The 16,033-nt window shown below is 51.8% G+C and overlaps 9 protein-coding genes across 9 annotated transcripts; 5 read left to right on the forward strand and 4 right to left on the reverse strand.

Moving 5' to 3' along the window:
• Positions 1-989: 989 nt before the first annotated feature.
• On the forward strand, positions 990-1,475 carry PHYSODRAFT_473936 (hypothetical protein; the record flags this gene model as incomplete). Its single annotated transcript, XM_009517893.1, has 1 exon — positions 990-1,475. One exon carries the CDS (start codon positions 990-992, stop codon positions 1,473-1,475), a length of 486 nt encoding a protein of 161 aa, XP_009516188.1.
• Positions 1,476-1,828: 353 nt separating this feature from the next.
• On the forward strand, positions 1,829-2,065 carry PHYSODRAFT_471555 (hypothetical protein; the record flags this gene model as incomplete). Its single annotated transcript, XM_009517894.1, has 1 exon — positions 1,829-2,065. A coding segment is annotated over one exon (237 nt), but the record flags the coding sequence as incomplete, so codon positions are not given.
• A 2,520-nt stretch (positions 2,066-4,585) lies between these two features.
• On the forward strand, positions 4,586-5,497 carry PHYSODRAFT_258167 (hypothetical protein; the record flags this gene model as incomplete). The annotated part of the gene is made up of 1 exon (XM_009517895.1): positions 4,586-5,497. One exon carries the CDS (start codon positions 4,586-4,588, stop codon positions 5,495-5,497), a length of 912 nt encoding a protein of 303 aa, XP_009516190.1.
• Positions 5,498-5,782: 285 nt separating this feature from the next.
• PHYSODRAFT_322531 (hypothetical protein) lies at positions 5,783-6,407 on the reverse strand (the record flags this gene model as incomplete). Its single annotated transcript, XM_009517896.1, has 4 exons — positions 5,783-5,890; positions 5,941-6,023; positions 6,095-6,231; positions 6,271-6,407. 4 exons carry the CDS (start codon positions 6,405-6,407, stop codon positions 5,783-5,785), a joined length of 465 nt encoding a protein of 154 aa, XP_009516191.1.
• A 163-nt stretch (positions 6,408-6,570) lies between these two features.
• Positions 6,571-7,405, reverse strand: PHYSODRAFT_262264 (hypothetical protein; the record flags this gene model as incomplete). Its single annotated transcript, XM_009517897.1, has 2 exons — positions 6,571-7,028; positions 7,345-7,405. The coding sequence occupies 2 exons, from the start codon at positions 7,403-7,405 to the stop codon at positions 6,571-6,573; spliced, it is 519 nt and encodes a 172-aa protein (XP_009516192.1).
• A 524-nt stretch (positions 7,406-7,929) lies between these two features.
• On the forward strand, positions 7,930-8,265 carry PHYSODRAFT_443050 (hypothetical protein; the record flags this gene model as incomplete). The annotated part of the gene is made up of 1 exon (XM_009517898.1): positions 7,930-8,265. A coding segment is annotated over one exon (336 nt), but the record flags the coding sequence as incomplete, so codon positions are not given.
• Positions 8,266-9,461: 1,196 nt separating this feature from the next.
• PHYSODRAFT_440456 (hypothetical protein) lies at positions 9,462-9,803 on the reverse strand (the record flags this gene model as incomplete). Its single annotated transcript, XM_009517899.1, has 1 exon — positions 9,462-9,803. A coding segment is annotated over one exon (342 nt), but the record flags the coding sequence as incomplete, so codon positions are not given.
• A 507-nt stretch (positions 9,804-10,310) lies between these two features.
• PHYSODRAFT_467796 (hypothetical protein) lies at positions 10,311-10,520 on the reverse strand (the record flags this gene model as incomplete). The annotated part of the gene is made up of 1 exon (XM_009517900.1): positions 10,311-10,520. A coding segment is annotated over one exon (210 nt), but the record flags the coding sequence as incomplete, so codon positions are not given.
• A 1,609-nt stretch (positions 10,521-12,129) lies between these two features.
• Positions 12,130-15,942, forward strand: PHYSODRAFT_475791 (hypothetical protein; the record flags this gene model as incomplete). The annotated part of the gene is made up of 3 exons (XM_009517901.1): positions 12,130-12,988; positions 13,277-13,789; positions 13,853-15,942. The coding sequence occupies 3 exons, from the start codon at positions 12,130-12,132 to the stop codon at positions 15,940-15,942; spliced, it is 3,462 nt and encodes a 1,153-aa protein (XP_009516196.1).
• Positions 15,943-16,033: the final 91 nt, after the last annotated feature.

Genomic DNA, 16,033 nt, shown 5'->3' on the forward strand with positions numbered 1-16,033 from the left:
GACGTAAGGTGCCTTAAGCTGACGATTCGATCAAGTATTTGGGCATCCCATTCGGGCAAAATGTGTCCCGCGACACTATCGTAGCCGAGCTAAACAACAAGTTCTATCGGGTTCAGCGTATGGGGGCGGAGAGCGAGGACCTTACGAGGAAGACTTCTACTGGTGCACACGATGATTCTATCCGTACTGTGGCATTTCACTCCACACACCACGGTTCCTGCACCTTGCGTACACCGGTGGCAGCGGATGCTAAATAAGTTTGTGCTCACACGAAAATCGGATGCAGACTCAGAGTTTGTTCAACTCACCCCCGCGGAACTACTGTATTTGCCGCGGCAGGCAGGGGGTTGCAGCTCCCGCACCTCGAAACGCAGCTAAACCTGCAACGCCTACAGCTTCTACAACAGTTTCTAAAACTGCTCGGAAAGCCGGAGAAGGAGGCGTGGCCACAACTAGCGTCTACATTTTTCGAAGCTTTAACTCCCTCGCTTCCAGTGAAGCACCCACTCAACTTTCTTGATATTTCACCTAACAAGTTCAAATACTTATTCGACATTACAGCGCTACCAGAATGGTGGAGAGACGCATGGAAATTGTGACACAAAGTTCAATGGCCAGCTAGTGGAGGCCAAGAACGCAGCGCGATCGCACTTTTGTACGCGCCATTGTGGCTTTCAAAGAACCAACTCCTCCACTACACTACCCCACAAGGCCAAATACGAAATCTCGCCGCTGTTGCAGAGCCCAAAAGAAGCGTCCGACTCCATGTAGCCAAACGACTACAATATTCCTGTATGAAAGACATTTTCGACGACATCGGCAAAAACCCATCCGTTGGCACCTTTTTAAGGCGGGCTCTTGAGCCAGGTAACACCCAACTCCCATTGACGACTCAGAAGCGATGGCTCCGCAGCCTCCACAAGGAAATGATGCAAGTTATCTTCCGCGTTGAGACGACAATAACAAGCTTCGATATTCGTGCCGAAGCGATGTACCTCCCCAATGTAGGCATCAAAATCGCCGCAAAAACGTTTTTGTTCCCGTACATCCCCCGTCCCAAACTCAAGCAACTACTACAGCCATCAGCAGCGGATTCTTCGAGGCATCCTATTCGCCAAGACCTAAACTCAACGACCCCAGCCGACGTATCTGCTTTCGTAAGATTTGGACGTGCACACAGATCCCAACTTCTGCCTATTTACGACGACCTGCAGATGCGTATCGCACTTCGCCTACTGCCTGTACGATCACGCTTCTGGTTTCTTATGCAACAAGACCCGACCGTGCAACAGTGTCCATACTCGACATGCAACAACATCGAGACAGCGAAACACCTCTTCATGGAGTGCGCGAAATCAAAGGCCGAATGGGCCACGGTATGGAAGGACTGGAGTCGCTTCCTTGTGGGCCCTCTCACGTGGACCAGCCTGGTATTACCGCATAAACAACAAGTGGCTGCGTGCTGGTACCAATAACGAACCGAAATTGTATCTCTGTGGAATATAGTCAGGTTTATCACACTACACCATCGATGGACCGAACGAAATCACTACTGTTTTGAGGAGAAGGACCCCGAATCACTCGACACCACTATCACCGCAATCTACAATATTTTCGGTGCTCACTACCACCGCCTGTTGAGACGTGCGGAGAAGCCTGAACAACAGAAACTCAAGAAGATCATTACGAAGCAGGCTGAAAGCAGTTCTTTTGGAGATTTCCATCGACGCCACCCCGACACATTCCGAATACGACACGTCCAACTACATCTGAATCATCGAACAGGTATCGTCTTTCAGACGCTAGTAGATTGAAAAGATTCTCTCACCTGACGAGTGCAGTGTTCGGCTCGCTGGAATGCTCGTCGCTGGGCCCGCCTCCGCAAATACCGCGCGGCCCTGCTTCGCGGGCACCCCGCGCGGGGTTGCTGCGGCTACGCTCCTCGCAACCGCTCACATCCGTTGGTCGGGCGCTATCGCGCCTCTGGAATAAAATTAGCCTAATATTTAGTTACCCCAATACTAAGATTTATTTATTTTATGGGGACAGTTTGGGGGACGTTTAATTGAGATTTTGGGGAGTAACAAACAGTTTTTATTGAAAGTCCCCAAAACGTTTTGGGGGATTTTAGGGGACTTTGGGTACGTTTTGGGGGTGAAGAAAATTCTCCCAGTCGATTAGTTCACAACATATAGTTAGCATCTACTAAGCAAGCTGAGAAGACAAATAATCGGTAATCGAACTTTCTTCTTCTTCTCACATGTGATTATTATAATAAAGTACAGACGACCCCCTTGGTAGTAATCCCTAGGTGAGAAATACCCTCTCATCAGGAATATAAAGGCGGGTCCCAACGATTTCTGAATGACCGTCCAATACAATGCCAAATAATTATTCCCTTCACCCCTCAACCGTCATAAGGAATAGAAAATCACGGAATAAAAATGTTCTGGGGTACTTAACTATGGAAAAAGTCCACTTTGTACAGAACGTCTGGAGTAGTCTAACCAGGACACCAGCTATTATCCATGTTTTCTTGCCGCATTTCATATTGAACGATCGCATTAGCTTTTGGAGCCGGCTTACAGGCCTGCTAGTGCCGTTCGTTGTAATAGAATGGAGCTTGTTTGCTTGTCAACATTAGTGAGATGGGGCTCAATACATATATATATATATATATATATATATATATCATGGAAAATTATTTTGCTCTCAGTATCATTACCTACATCATGCCCCACATCTCTTACGGTATTATATCAAATATACTGTTGTCCTTTTCGGTGTTACTGAGGTATATATCGTTATCTGCACGAATTCCATCCATGCCCGCTCACCGATTTGAGCAGCCCTTTTAGGGCTGTGCAACCTTAAGACTGCACCAATTCGTACAATATAACGGATTTCACCGAATAGTACTAGTCAATTTTGTCTCCAAAAAGCTATCGTGTTTGGAAGGGGGGCTTCTAAATTGTGCAGGGTTTCTAATAGTCGGACGTGACGAATGTGGTAAATGGAATGTTATTTTTTTCTTGTATATATTATATAGTTCTAGAATAATGCATTATGCTTATATGTTGCAGTTAGACGGACGTGTCTGTGCGCACTTCTTAAGCCTGTACGGTTAATCATTATTAGTGGCTCCGATTCGGTAGTCCGCGGTTGAACGGTAATAAACGAGGACCGCCGTCTACTAACAATAATTAAGCTTGGAATTTCCTCCAACAATATTCACGCAAATGCCTGCACACACCTCGGAGAGCGTCATCATCGGTTTAAGGTGCACCTGCGCATCACGACAAAATATCCACCAACGCGTACTTCACCCAAAGCAACAAAATAGCATTACGCTTATTTCATATTGTACTACGCGAGCGATATATAACTTAAATGCACTGACGCACTACTCGCTTGCTTGTTGTCCGCTGCCCCCTGCCACTGGCAGCTCACGACCGTGGCCTGGAATGAAGACAAGCAACTGCTTTGCCATGCGCACAGCAAGGGCGTCAAGGTCGTGATCAAGCACAACTTTGACGACGTGGAGCAGCTCTGCAGTTTTTGAGTCTTATGTGCTAAACGACCAACTGGCTAGCATTCACATTCGATAGTCTTTTCATCATGCAGCCACTACGCGTTACTCTGCCACCTAACATATTTTGTCTACTTATAAAGTAGAAAAGAATATACATGTAACATCATGAAAATGTTGTACGACTCGAGGGGGCTTGTAATATGTACCGGGCTTCTATTCTCTGATCCAAATGCGAAATCGTGACGGGGCTACTATTTTGTTAAGGGCTTGTATTCGGTGAAATCCGTCATGTGGTACACCACCCCATGGTACACACTACGACAGGAATACCCTCACCTAGGAATAAAACCCAACGCCATGGCTACCGAGGGGATTGTCTGTAAACCACAGCAAAGCAAACTTACGAACTACGTCCCCCCCCCCCCACCCCCCCCACCCCACCCCCAGGGGTATGAATAAAAAAATTCAGTATGAAAATTGTCAATAAATATGAAGAAAATATATATTATTGGCAAACACCATATTGAAAATTATATTATTGGTCGTATGATTTCAGGGTATACAAAAACACAGTCATGGTACATGAAATTGAAATATTTAATCAGTATAATAGTTATTATTGGTGATCGTCATATTTAAATCATTATTACGGATAAACAGTTTTACCAATTCAATATAATACTGAATTGGAGGAGCCCCCCCCCCACACACACACCGCCCCACACCCCGGGCGCGCCCGCCCGGGCGTGCTAATGAAACCAATGCCGGTAGGCCTCACAGACCTGTACTACATCGTCAGCCCAAAATATGACTTCTTTCTTGACGTGTGAATACGAATGTCATCTTTGTAGCACCTTAGCCAACTTTGTCGGCAGTCGGCTCCCAGCCGCAATCACGCGGATGACGCGCGAAAACTTCAGTTCCCCTTTTCAACCAATCATCACCCTCTCTTCCTTTCCTCCAATCGGCGCGATCCAAACGACCCAGTCACAAAGTCTCCGCTACAGTACCCGCCGGAAGACGTACGTCAGTCAGTGTTCCACGACGACTACCATGAAGCTGCCTCTGGAGGCTCCCCACCTCAAGGACCCAACCAGCGCCATCAAGCCCCGCCCGCCTCTTGCCAGTTACGCGTTCGGCGGCATGTCGGCCGTGGGCGCCGTGTTCTTCACGCACCCGTTCGACCTGCTCAAGATCCACCTGCAGACGTCCAAGAAGGAGAATATGGGGCTCGTGACGGCCGTGCGTCGCATTCTACACCAGCAGGGGCTGCGCGGACTCTACCAGGGCATCAGTGGAGGGGCCATGAGGGAGGGCACGTACTCCACCATGCGCTTCGCGGTCTACCACTACCTCAAGGACGAGGCCGTGCGCCGCAACGACGGCCAGCCCATCTCCACGGGCCACAACGTGCTGCTGGGCATGACCGGCGGCGTCATCGGCGGCGCCTTCGGCAACCCGGCGGACATCGTCAACATCCGCATGCAGGCGGACAGCCGCCTGCCGCCGGAGAAGCGACGCAACTACAAGCACGCGGTGGACGGCCTCCTCCGCGTGGAGAAGGAGGAGGGGCTGGCCGCGTTGATGCGCGGCGTGCGCCCCAATATGATCCGCGCCATGCTGCTGACCACGGGTCAGATCGCGGCCTACGACCTGGCCAAGTCGACGATCCTCGAGAACACAATGGTGCCGATGCACGACAACCTGCAGACCCACGTGCTGGCCAGTATGGTGGCCGGACTGGTGGCTACGACGGCCTGCGCGCCCGCGGATGTGGTCAAGACACGACTCATGAACATGCACAACAACGAGTACAAGAGCGCCACTGACTGCTTCGTCAAGGTGGTCAAGCACGAAGGCCTGCGCGGACTCTACAAGGGCTGGCTGCCGGCCTACATGCGGCTCGGCCCGCAGACGCTGCTGACGTTTGTGTTCCTCGAGCAGCTTCGCAAGCGGCTATTGTAACTTTGTTGACTTCTTCTACATGGTAGAATTTCGTTTGGTAGTATGAACGATGCTGGTAGTTTGTGGCTCGTCAGACGGCGGTGTGCAGAGCGACGTAGACTTCGTTATGCATCCCGCTCTCTAACACGCAAACAATGGTTATCTCCCTCTGTCTCCATTCGCCTCCACGGTTCCCCTTTGAGGACAAACCTAGTACAAACCGACTTCATGAAAACATGCAGCCATTATTCAAACGACGAACACTCGCTACAACTACAAATACTGCAGGAATGTCACGAAGGAATTTCACGAGTACTTGGGAAGGTTTGACACGTGGAAGTCGCTTTGCTCGTCCAGAAGGACGAACTGATTGTGGTCGGTCTCCAGCTCCAACTCGCTCGTTGCCGTTAACAGCTCCGCCCGCACGACGAAATCGGAGTGAACATCTCGAAGCGGTGACCGACCTCCCACGTCAGCTCGAACGTTCTGATGTGGGTGGCGGGGTTCGGCAGCTCGCTCCGAGTCAGCACGGCTTCTTGGCGGTGGCCTTGCGTAGCCGAAAAGCAATAACTTCCGGCAGCGCCCCTCCCGTCGACAGCTGATGCACGAAAAGGCGACCGGTCGCTGTAAGCCCGTCGACTTCCTTGTTGACGGTATTCTCGGGTCCAGCCACGATGAGCATTTCGCCCGCAGCCTGGGCCTCCCTCTTCTCACGAATTTCGGTACACACTTGCTTCCTGTCGCGGGCGTCTACGCTTGACCGAAGCAGCGAGCACACGACGTAGCCGCCTCACTTCTCGGCGATCCTGCACTCCTCGAGCCGGTCCGTTAGAGCGTCTAAGATGGCTTTCATGTTCGTTTTAAGGCTCGCCATGTCTTGTTGTTGCTCTCGAATGAGCTGCTGTTGCTGCGCGAGCATACCCAAGAGCATCGCTTTTCTTTGACGCATTCTTCCAGGATCCGTCTGACAGCTCGGGCGGAGAAGCGAAAGTGAACCCGAACCCGCTTGAAGCTGGCAGGCTTTAAGCTTCTTCGTCCTGGATGACTTCGAAAGTGGCACCGCTCTTCGTCGTCTGCCACATCTTCCACTCGTCCTAGAACTCGCTCCTGGCGCCGCTCAGCGCTCCTTCGTACGTAGCAAAGACGGATCGAAGCTCCCACAAGGGCTTGAATTTGTCCACGTTGCCGTCGTCGATGTCGCGCCACTTCTTGTAACATCGCAGCATCGCTCGGAGCTCCCCCGCGCGCATGCGCTCCTGCATCTCTCGCATCTCCGTCGCGGCGATGACGACCACGACGTACTGGTTCACGACGTTGTCTACGTCCGTCTCCAGAGCCTCGTTGCGCTCGCGAAGCTGGCGATTCTCTGCTTGCAGGCGCTTCAGTTGGTCGGCCACGGACTCGGTCGCTGACTTCTCCTCCAGCTCCAGCGGCGCCTGCTTCAGCGGGCTCAGCTCCTCCGGAGACGTCTCGCCCTCGTCCTTGCCCTCTTGGTCGGTGCGTCCTTGGTACTTGATGCTCACCGGGCGACGCGTCGCACGTCGCTGCGGTCCTTGGCGCCTTGCCGTTTCGAAAATGAGGCGCGAAAACAGACTGTCAAGGGAAGGGGGCCAATGATTGGTAGACTTTGTTCGTTTGGAGGTCGATGATTGGATGATAGCGTCGCTTCAACATGGCTTCAACTTGCGCTTTGGCTTGCGCTCCAAGAATCCGCGAATCCGCTACAAGTGTGAACACAAAGTCGTGCGGGGCCCGAAAAAGCTCTGAAATTTGTAGCAGAGCGAAGAATAACTACAATGAAAGTGTCCTTTCCAGAATTGATGCCCTTTCATTGACCAGATGCCTCATATCCAAAGGAACTCGCTCACTAGTAGGTTCCTCCATAGAGACCGACCAGGCCGTCAGCTTGGCCGCTGACTTTGGCTTCATGACGATGCGTGTGCTGGTGCATCTGGTTAGTGCTGCAGAGAACCTCATGCCGTTAAGTTTCGATGTTTTATATTCCTAATCTACACGAGGTTGGCAAAACTTGGCATCAGGAAGAACAATTTGAGTGACTAGTGTAGGGACTTATAGCTTGCTAGCACGGAACTTGCTAACATAGTTCACGTTCGGTGCTCGGGTGGCAGGATTTCACGCCTCGTACCGTGTCAAAAAATCCACGGTATTTAATGCTGGTCCGATTTCGCTGGCTGCATTCCACGCTGGCGCTCGATTTGGACCCATCGACGGTATTTGCGTCAAGGAATCACGGTCAAGAAAGGTGGAAGAGGCCAAGTATCGCTTGGTCACAAAGTCGGATCGTAGCGAGGTAAACAAAACTTTCTCCAATCGCGACGGCATGAAGTGTGAGACAGACACGGAGACGATCGTCATAAACAGCCGGTGCACCTGCAGGCGGCGATATTTTCATGCAAACTCAGTTGACGGAAGGCGAACAGGAAACGCACCGCTACGAGGTGATCCAGTGCAGACTTGCGAACCAGGATATCAGCGAAGTAGTGTTTCATGAAGAGCGAGCAAAAGCTGCGGGCGCCTGGGGTATCTTTCTGCTAATTACGTCGGCGAAATGGACCAGCGAGTTCGCCCTCCCATCGCGGTGTGTCATCGTTTCGCACGACGAGTTCTGTGAATACTTTGGACCGTATGTCACCCGTGCGTATCGGAGCCTCGATCCTCTTAACATCAATACCGCGTCTCGTCAAGACCTTAGTTTGGTGGAAGGACTAGACAGCGCTGCTGTTGAAACAATTGTCGCGAAAAGACCATTTTCCAGTATTGACCAGGCCGTAAGCGTTGTCACGATGGGCAAGAAGAGCAAAGTTTCAGCTGTGCTGCGATCGCTCTGCTGTGACTGACCGAGGGGCTTCTACACGATAGACAAATGGTAGTATCATCAATAAACTGATGGATTACTCTTGTGTGTACATTACTCTCAGATTATTATAATACGTGACTCTAGCAGAAGAGGAACGTGGGCTTGGCCGCCTTGGACTGGCACATCCGCTCTCCACGCTTGTTGCCCTGGATCCGCTGCATCCGCAGCAGATCCATACGCGTGGACAATGTGATCGAGGACTTGCCGTCCGTGCTGTCTTGCCGTGTCACTGCTCGGCAGCATGTTCATCATCCCCGCGCAGAACTCCCCCATCACGGGCAGACCGTACTAAATGAGCTGTGTACGCTGATCTTCATCCCGTCTTACTTTGACTACGTGCGCGTGCGCAACCTGTTCAACGACATCATGAAGAAGAAGTTGATCCGCAGCGTGCAGTGCTGCGAGTACACGACGAGCAAGCAGGTGTCTCAACCGCGAACGTTCTTCTTCCACGGCCACTGCCACGGAGCGCTTCCACTTCCAGAGATATTGCGCGCGCATGACTTTAAAGTACTCGTGCGAACACTGCGGCGTTCAATTTCGCCGCCAAAAAGACATCCGAGGAGCGCACTTGGTTCATATCATCCGCAATTGATCATCTCGTAGCGGCGAGTTTTCCGTATGCCTCCTGCAAACTGAGTTTGCATGAAAATATCGCCATTTGCATGACGATCGTCTTCGTGTCTGTTTTGCACTCCATGCCGTCGCAATTGGAGAAAGTTTTCAATCTGACTCAGTGCTCAAGTGGTTCATAGCGTGTAGAATTGCTGCAGAGTCGTCGTTCCTGGGGATTCTCATCTCGGCACTGCCACCACTGGCAACTGCAGTCGAACATGTACACTTTAGTAAATCCTAGCGCACCCAAGAAAGATCTGGGAGTCGTTGGATTTGTTGTTATAATGAGCAATTAGAGAAGTGTTAAAGGAAAAAAGATATGTTTGCATCGCTCCTGGCCTTGGACATGAAAAGCAGTCTTGCCGATTCCGAAGACCAATCTTAGAAGCCGTTCGAGTGCGAAACCAGTGGCGTAGCGTTCTACGGTGGATAGCACGCCAACGATCGCACAGCATTCGCGATGTTGATGTTGTTGTTCAGCACGACCTCGCTGATGGCTTGTTCGATGCTAGTGAATGGCCTTTTCACTACAATCCGGCGGATGGTAGCGTCGCCCAGTCCTTCCACCATACTTAGGATCTGAAGTGAAGCGGTGTTGATGTATGGTGGATCGAGGAAACTCCGGAATGCACGACTGGCATACGGCCCGAAGTATTCGCGAAATTCGTCGTATGAAACGACCCCACACCGCGGGGGAAGGCTGAATTGGGTCGTCAATCTCACCGATGTAATCAGCAAGAACACATCCGAGTCGCCCACGGCTTTTGCTCTCTCTTGGAAGAACAAGGTCTCATTAATCTTCCGCTTCACGTATTTGCACTGGATCACCTCGTAGCACCGAGTGCTCTGTCCGGTGGCTTCCGCCAACTGGATCTGCATGAAGATGTTACCATAGGGGGAATTCGGTGCGTTGATGACACTTGTCTTCGTGTCTGTCTTGCACTTTTCGCCGCTAGAACTCACGAAAGTTTGTTCCACTTGACCTGGCTGAGACGACGTGTCTAAGTGGTTGCTGGCTTCAATCACCTTTCTTGAACTGGGTTCTTCGATAAAGATGCCATCAATGTCTCCAAACCGGGCGCCAGCATGAAATGTGGCCAAAGCTAGCGGATTCCGGGAGCTAAGCGCAATGGACCTCGTCCGACGATGAGCCGCGACGAATTGCTCAAACCCCTGCCACACAAGCATGGTACTTGCAAAATGCCTGGCAACTTCACACTGTAAAGCTGTGAAGTTCACAGCTTCCACGATTTGTGGTGTGGCGCACAAATTAACCATCATGAATACATAGAATATGTCTTTATACAGGTTTGCACGATTACTGCGTGATTGATTCGAAGAACCGCGCAGACGCAGCACCAGGTGGAGAGTCGACTCCTTCTGGATGTTGTAGTCGCTCAGCGTGCGGCCGTCCTCGAACTGCTTGCCTGGAAATTTTGAGTAAAACGCAGTTGTCTCGAGAGGCAAATGATTACAATAGGCATCACTGCAATCAACTGCCTCAGAAACGTGGGTAATCAACTTGAACACTACACTACAGTACCTATGCATCGTGAAATTAGCTTTTCCTCACCAACGAAGCCCAGCGAAGAGACAAGCTCGAGACGGAGGAAACCCCACTCAATCTAACCCAGCTACGAGCGCTTGTAGGTGATGGTTATTTTGAGGTAGCCGCCACCGCTCCTGACGTAGCTCATCGAGAGAAGAACGATCTTGTAACTCTTCTTCTTGTACTCGCCCATCATTCCCGAAACTACCGCTTCGAGCTCAAGAGTCGCCTCCACGATCTCTAAGGTCTTGGCCTTCCAGGGAGGGAATCCCCCCAAGGGGCCCTGGATGGAGACGGAGACAGAGGGCGGGTGCCAACTGGTGTCCGCCCGAGAAGAAGAGCAAGTAGCAGAAGAAGATGATGAAGAAGTGGAGCATCGGCTCCGACGATCTGGCCTCGTCCAGCCGCTACAAGATCGGTGTGACCTCCCTGAAGACTGAAGACGCGGTGGGACGGCTGCGTGGACGGCGGGTGCCCACTGGTGTTCGCCCGATTGTGAAGACAATTGCGCATGCGCAGCCTGTTGGGTGGACGAAGGGTGATGGCGATGGCTTACTACGTCAGCTATCGAGGTCCCCGATGCATATTGGCAAGTTCTATGTGTACGCAGCAGCGTACTTTTCTTAGCAGTCCCCCTTGGGGGTTGAATAGTGCGGATAATGCTGCAGGCTACCTGGCGATCGCCGGGTATTAGAAGTTCCTCAGGTTGCAAAACTTGAAAGTAACACAATACACCTCAATCTTATTAAATTTGTAGTCCCACGACATCGTCGAACCGAGGAACTGGACCTGGTCAGGATGCAACATAATGGTGGTCGTGACCGTGAGTTGGCCCAAGTTGATCCCATTCTTCACTTCCCTCGTCACCGCTTCGGTGATCATCTTCTTGATAGTTTCTGGCATCCGTGGAACGCTGATCTTGGTCGTACTTGCGGGAATGGTGCCCATATCGAAGCTCAACTTGGGCTTTGCTTCTTACGCTTTAACCTTGACAGTCTTGGGTTTCGTTGTGGCGCCGATCTCTTGATACTCCCGGTCTTGGTACTGCTCTTGGGGTTGATACTACGCGTGGCACTCCCCACTTCGTACTAGCCTTACCCGATATGGCGGGGGCAGAGAGGGGTTCTCTTGAGATTGAGATCTTCGTGGTAGACGTCAGTATCGTCGCGGAGACCTTCTTGCCTGCAGAAGCCCTGACCTTTGCCGGTGTGTTCGTCTTCTTCTTGTCCTTCACAGGGACCGTGACTGCCGTCACCCCCATACTGCTGCCACGCACTGCGTCTCGACTTGGATGGCTAGAATCAGCTAATGAACGAACGCGCGAAGATAGCACGGGATGCACTATGATACAGGAAACTTTGATTCATATAATTCAAAGCTGTCGAGGTCATGATGCTCTAGGCTTTTCAATCTCCGCAGAACTAGCAGGCTTGGTCACGTTTGATGGATGGAAAGTTTTTTACGTCGATGCCCATATCGGAATTCTCTCGGAAAAAGGCAGAAGCTGGGACGGGGACCCGTCCGGGTCATTTTTGTCGAACGTGCCCAAGATCATTCGTGAATTTGCCGACCCGACAGATCCTAACCATGGCGTTCCCGTATCCCACGGCAATGGACCCGTCAAAAGTGATGGAGTTCCTCGGAAGTTTGCCTGAAGCGCAGCAGGAAGATCTTCTGAACCAAGCCATGCATGAGTTTGACGAACAAGCCGAGCAAATGTCGAACCCGCAAGAGGAACTGATTCAGCGATTCAAGAAGAGCCGTGCCACCTACGTCCGACCTGGGGGCATTTTCGCTGAGCATTTTCAAGCTGGCAGGATTCACGCCGGCAGTGTGTGTACAAAGTTTACCACTGGCGATGCTAAACCAGCGTCAGAGTCGAGATCGTTGAGGGCTCTCTCGCCTATGATTGCCAAGGAGCTGGACCTAGGGACAACGCACCGTGGCCGCTACCTCTGCGGGTGGGTCGCAGTTGATGACGCGTTCTTCGGTATTTCTGCGACTTCGCTTCTGCTGGAGGACGTAACGGGCTACTTAGTGGAGATCGCTGTCTACGGGCTGGTGGATGACTCACTGTCACTGCATCAACGACAGGCCTATCTGGCGAGCCAATTCCCCAAAGGGAAGTCGATCGTTGTGGTCGAGCCCTACTATAAGATACGCTTGGACGGTTCATTGGGCATTCGAGTGGAGGATCCGGCAGAAATCGTCCCGTGGAAAGCCGTGCCGACGGACTTGAAGACGTGGAAGAACCTGGGGAACAAGTTTTTCACCGGATCGACCTCTCAAAGTGCAGCTAGTGGAGCGTTGTCGTGCTACGAGCGTGCTCTTCAAACGGTCCAACCTGAAGCTCACTCGATGGCCGTCCTACTTAACAACATCGCCACCTGTCGATTCAAAATGGGCGACTCTCCTGCAGCGATCCAACTTTCGGGGGCAGCGGTGCACATCAACTCGGGGTACTTCAAAGGTTGGCTTCGCCTCGCGTCGGCTCTTGCTGAGAGTGAAAGCGAAAATCAAGGAGAGGACAGAGCTCATGGCGGTGAATTGGTTGAGAAGATTGGTGCTCATGCACAAAACATCCTACGCGACTTGACTCCTCAGCAAGAAAAATTGCTGGAAAACGCGCTTAAGGTTCATGCTTCGTCCTCCACATCTACTCATCAGTGTCGGCTAAAGACCTATGCAGAGTGGTGCGTGGGCGGTATAGCTTCAACGTCGGTCGTGATAACGGATGAACATGTCGAGGAGAAGAAAGACGCAGACACATGGCGAAAGCTCGGATCCGAGAAATTTGGACAGGGGGATTTTCATGCTGCCGAGGCATACTATCGGAAGGGACTGGCGTTGAGTCTGCAGTGCTGTTGTGATGTATCGTTAGTGTTGAACAACATCGCCGCGGTGTATTTATCATTGTCTCGAGAGGCTAGTGGCGTCGTGGGTGTCAGTGTTGGATCAAAAACTGACAAAGTGATGCCATATCCTGAGGCAGCCCTCCTTAACGGTACTGTTGCCGGTATCATTGATCCTCTCAACTACAAAGCGTGGTCACGTCGAGCGCGATGTCTGGCGCGATTGGGATTTTCGGACGAGGAATGTCTCGCTGACTTGGAAAATATTCGTGCTAACGTCGAGTCTAATGGTTCGGTACGAAGTGACCGTGCGAAGGAGTTCAATCGTGGCATCAGCTCTGATATTCAGCAACGAACAAAGCAGCCTGAAGCAGCAAAAGCAGCCCCACACGTCTCTGATATCCCCACGCATGTTCAACGTGAGCAGCGCGATGCCTTGCGCCCCGAAGCATTCTCAGCTGCGGGCTGGAATCAAAACTCAGATCAAGAAAACCCGTTCACGACGATGATAAACGAAGAAAACGGTGACATTGACGTCTACATCGCGCAAATGGAGTCGGTCGTGAACATGTCGCGGCTCGCATACGGAGCGTGGAAATCTAATCAAAGACAACAGCAGCAGGAACTTCCTCGCGAGATGATGAGGTTTGTGAAGCAGTCGGCTCCTCAGATCCACACCGAGTTCCCCAAGCAACGTGGTTGGCCTGCCGGGATTGATCCAGTATTCGCTCGAAAAGTGCTCTACCGCGCACACCTGGACGCCACCTCCAGCCCCTGGGTCAGGGCGCTCGCTATGCGCGACGGCAATTTTTTCGAGCAGTCGGATCTTGCGGATATGATCAAGCGGTGGCACGGAACTGCCGCGTTTAAGATCCTTCGCGACAAAGCTGGCAGCTTGAGATATGGTGATATTATCGACTATCGAGAGGTGGAAAGCAACGTTTTCCCCGCTTACGACGCTCGGATCCGATCCAACTTCGCCAACAGCCCGAATCGTGCTGAGGTCTACACCTTTGGGACGACTCATATCGCTATTGGGTTTAATGACTTCAGCAGCCTCTTGGCCGCTACACTCCGTGAGGAACTAAACGACGGAAAACCGCTAAGATTCGTGGGGTTCGAGATGAGCGAGTTCGCTGTGGCAAAGTGCAAGGTCGTTGCTCATATGCTCGGAGCTCCCAGTGTTTCAGTTTCGAGTGTGATGGAGGTCTGGCTGTCGTCTACGTGGAGTGACATAACGCTGAAGGACTTTCGAAAGAGTGTGAATGCGGTGTTGGAGTCAATGCGCAAGGAACATGGAGGAAACTCAAAGGTGATATCGTATTTGACTCACTGGGCGTCGAAGCAGCCAATTTCAGCAGAGAAAGCTCGCTCGGAGTTCTTCTCGACGTTGGAGAAGTATAACAGCAAGACTGTGGCTTCGCTTTGCTCCTTCCGTCGCGAGATCGACCGACTCGACTTGGTCCAGTATGCACTCACTGGTGAAATTCGAGCGACTCCGACTGTCAAGGACACTATGAACCAGGAGAAAGTAGCGACATCGAACACTGGAGCAATTGGCGCCAAGTCCATGAAAAAGCGTAACCGGAAGAAAAAGAGTGCAAGCTCCGCTCCTGTGGTTGGAAGCTTGACAATGTGGACTGTGCCACCGGGAGCTCCACCGCTTGAAGAGGACGTCGCGTTCAACACTGTGGATTTCATGAACCTCTTACAGGACTACGCTCAGCGCGAAAAGAACAAGAAGAACTCGGCTGAGAAGCTGTCAGTCGTGGATCTTTTCATGATCCACATCCTGCGCAACCTCCAGCGTCTGTGCGACTTGATGCTGTCCAATAAGTTGACGATCGAGGTGCACTACGGTGTGGTCAAAGCTGTCCGAGGGGAAGGCGCGACTGACCCCGAGAACAGAAAACTATTGGAACGGATTGCAGCGCTGCGGCCGTACACGATTTCGTGGTCGAACGTTCTCGACTATTTCACGCCCGAGGACTTCCACGATCTCGCGCGTCGGTGCTCGATGCACGGCGACTGTCTGCACTATGGCTACAGCATGAACTGGCCCACGCAAGTCTTCGGAGCATCTATTATCGACTACGACCCAGAACACGACAAACCGTTGATTGACATGGTGCTGGATGCTGCTCTTGGCTTCCAGAACGAGTCGAAGATGCCGTCGGCTATGGCGATGGTGAATATGTTCAAGGTCTCGGGGCTGGACAAGATGCTCTACGTGCCCTTCCGCGACAACCCGCTCAACAGCACGGGGTACGTCCTCGCAGCGAGGTTCAAGCAGAAGTGGGTGGATCATTTCATGAAAAAGGGCGAGTTGACGATGATGGCGGTCGAGCGACTGGGAGGGCTGTGCACTCGGGTCAATTCCGGGCTGCAGAAGGGAGAAATGTCCCTGGGAATGCCGAGTCCGTTGTACCGTACGTCGCTGACGCTGTACATGAGCTGGTGCTACGACCCCACGTTACGACTGCAGCCGGCGAATGACCCTTTTGCAGTGGGGGCTGCCACCGACACGGCGACGCTGGCGGAGTTGATGAAGAACACGAGAGTCAATTCGTGAAGCCGATTACCAAGATTAGTAGGGGGGGCTTCCATGATATCACCAGAAGCTAGTGCATGAGTTTAAGACAAAAATGCTTACCCATTTAATG

The sequence above is a fragment of the Phytophthora sojae genome (genome assembly GCF_000149755.1).
Source record: "Phytophthora sojae unplaced genomic scaffold PHYSOscaffold_1, whole genome shotgun sequence".
Taxonomy (NCBI): Eukaryota; Oomycota; class Peronosporomycetes; order Peronosporales; family Peronosporaceae; genus Phytophthora; species Phytophthora sojae.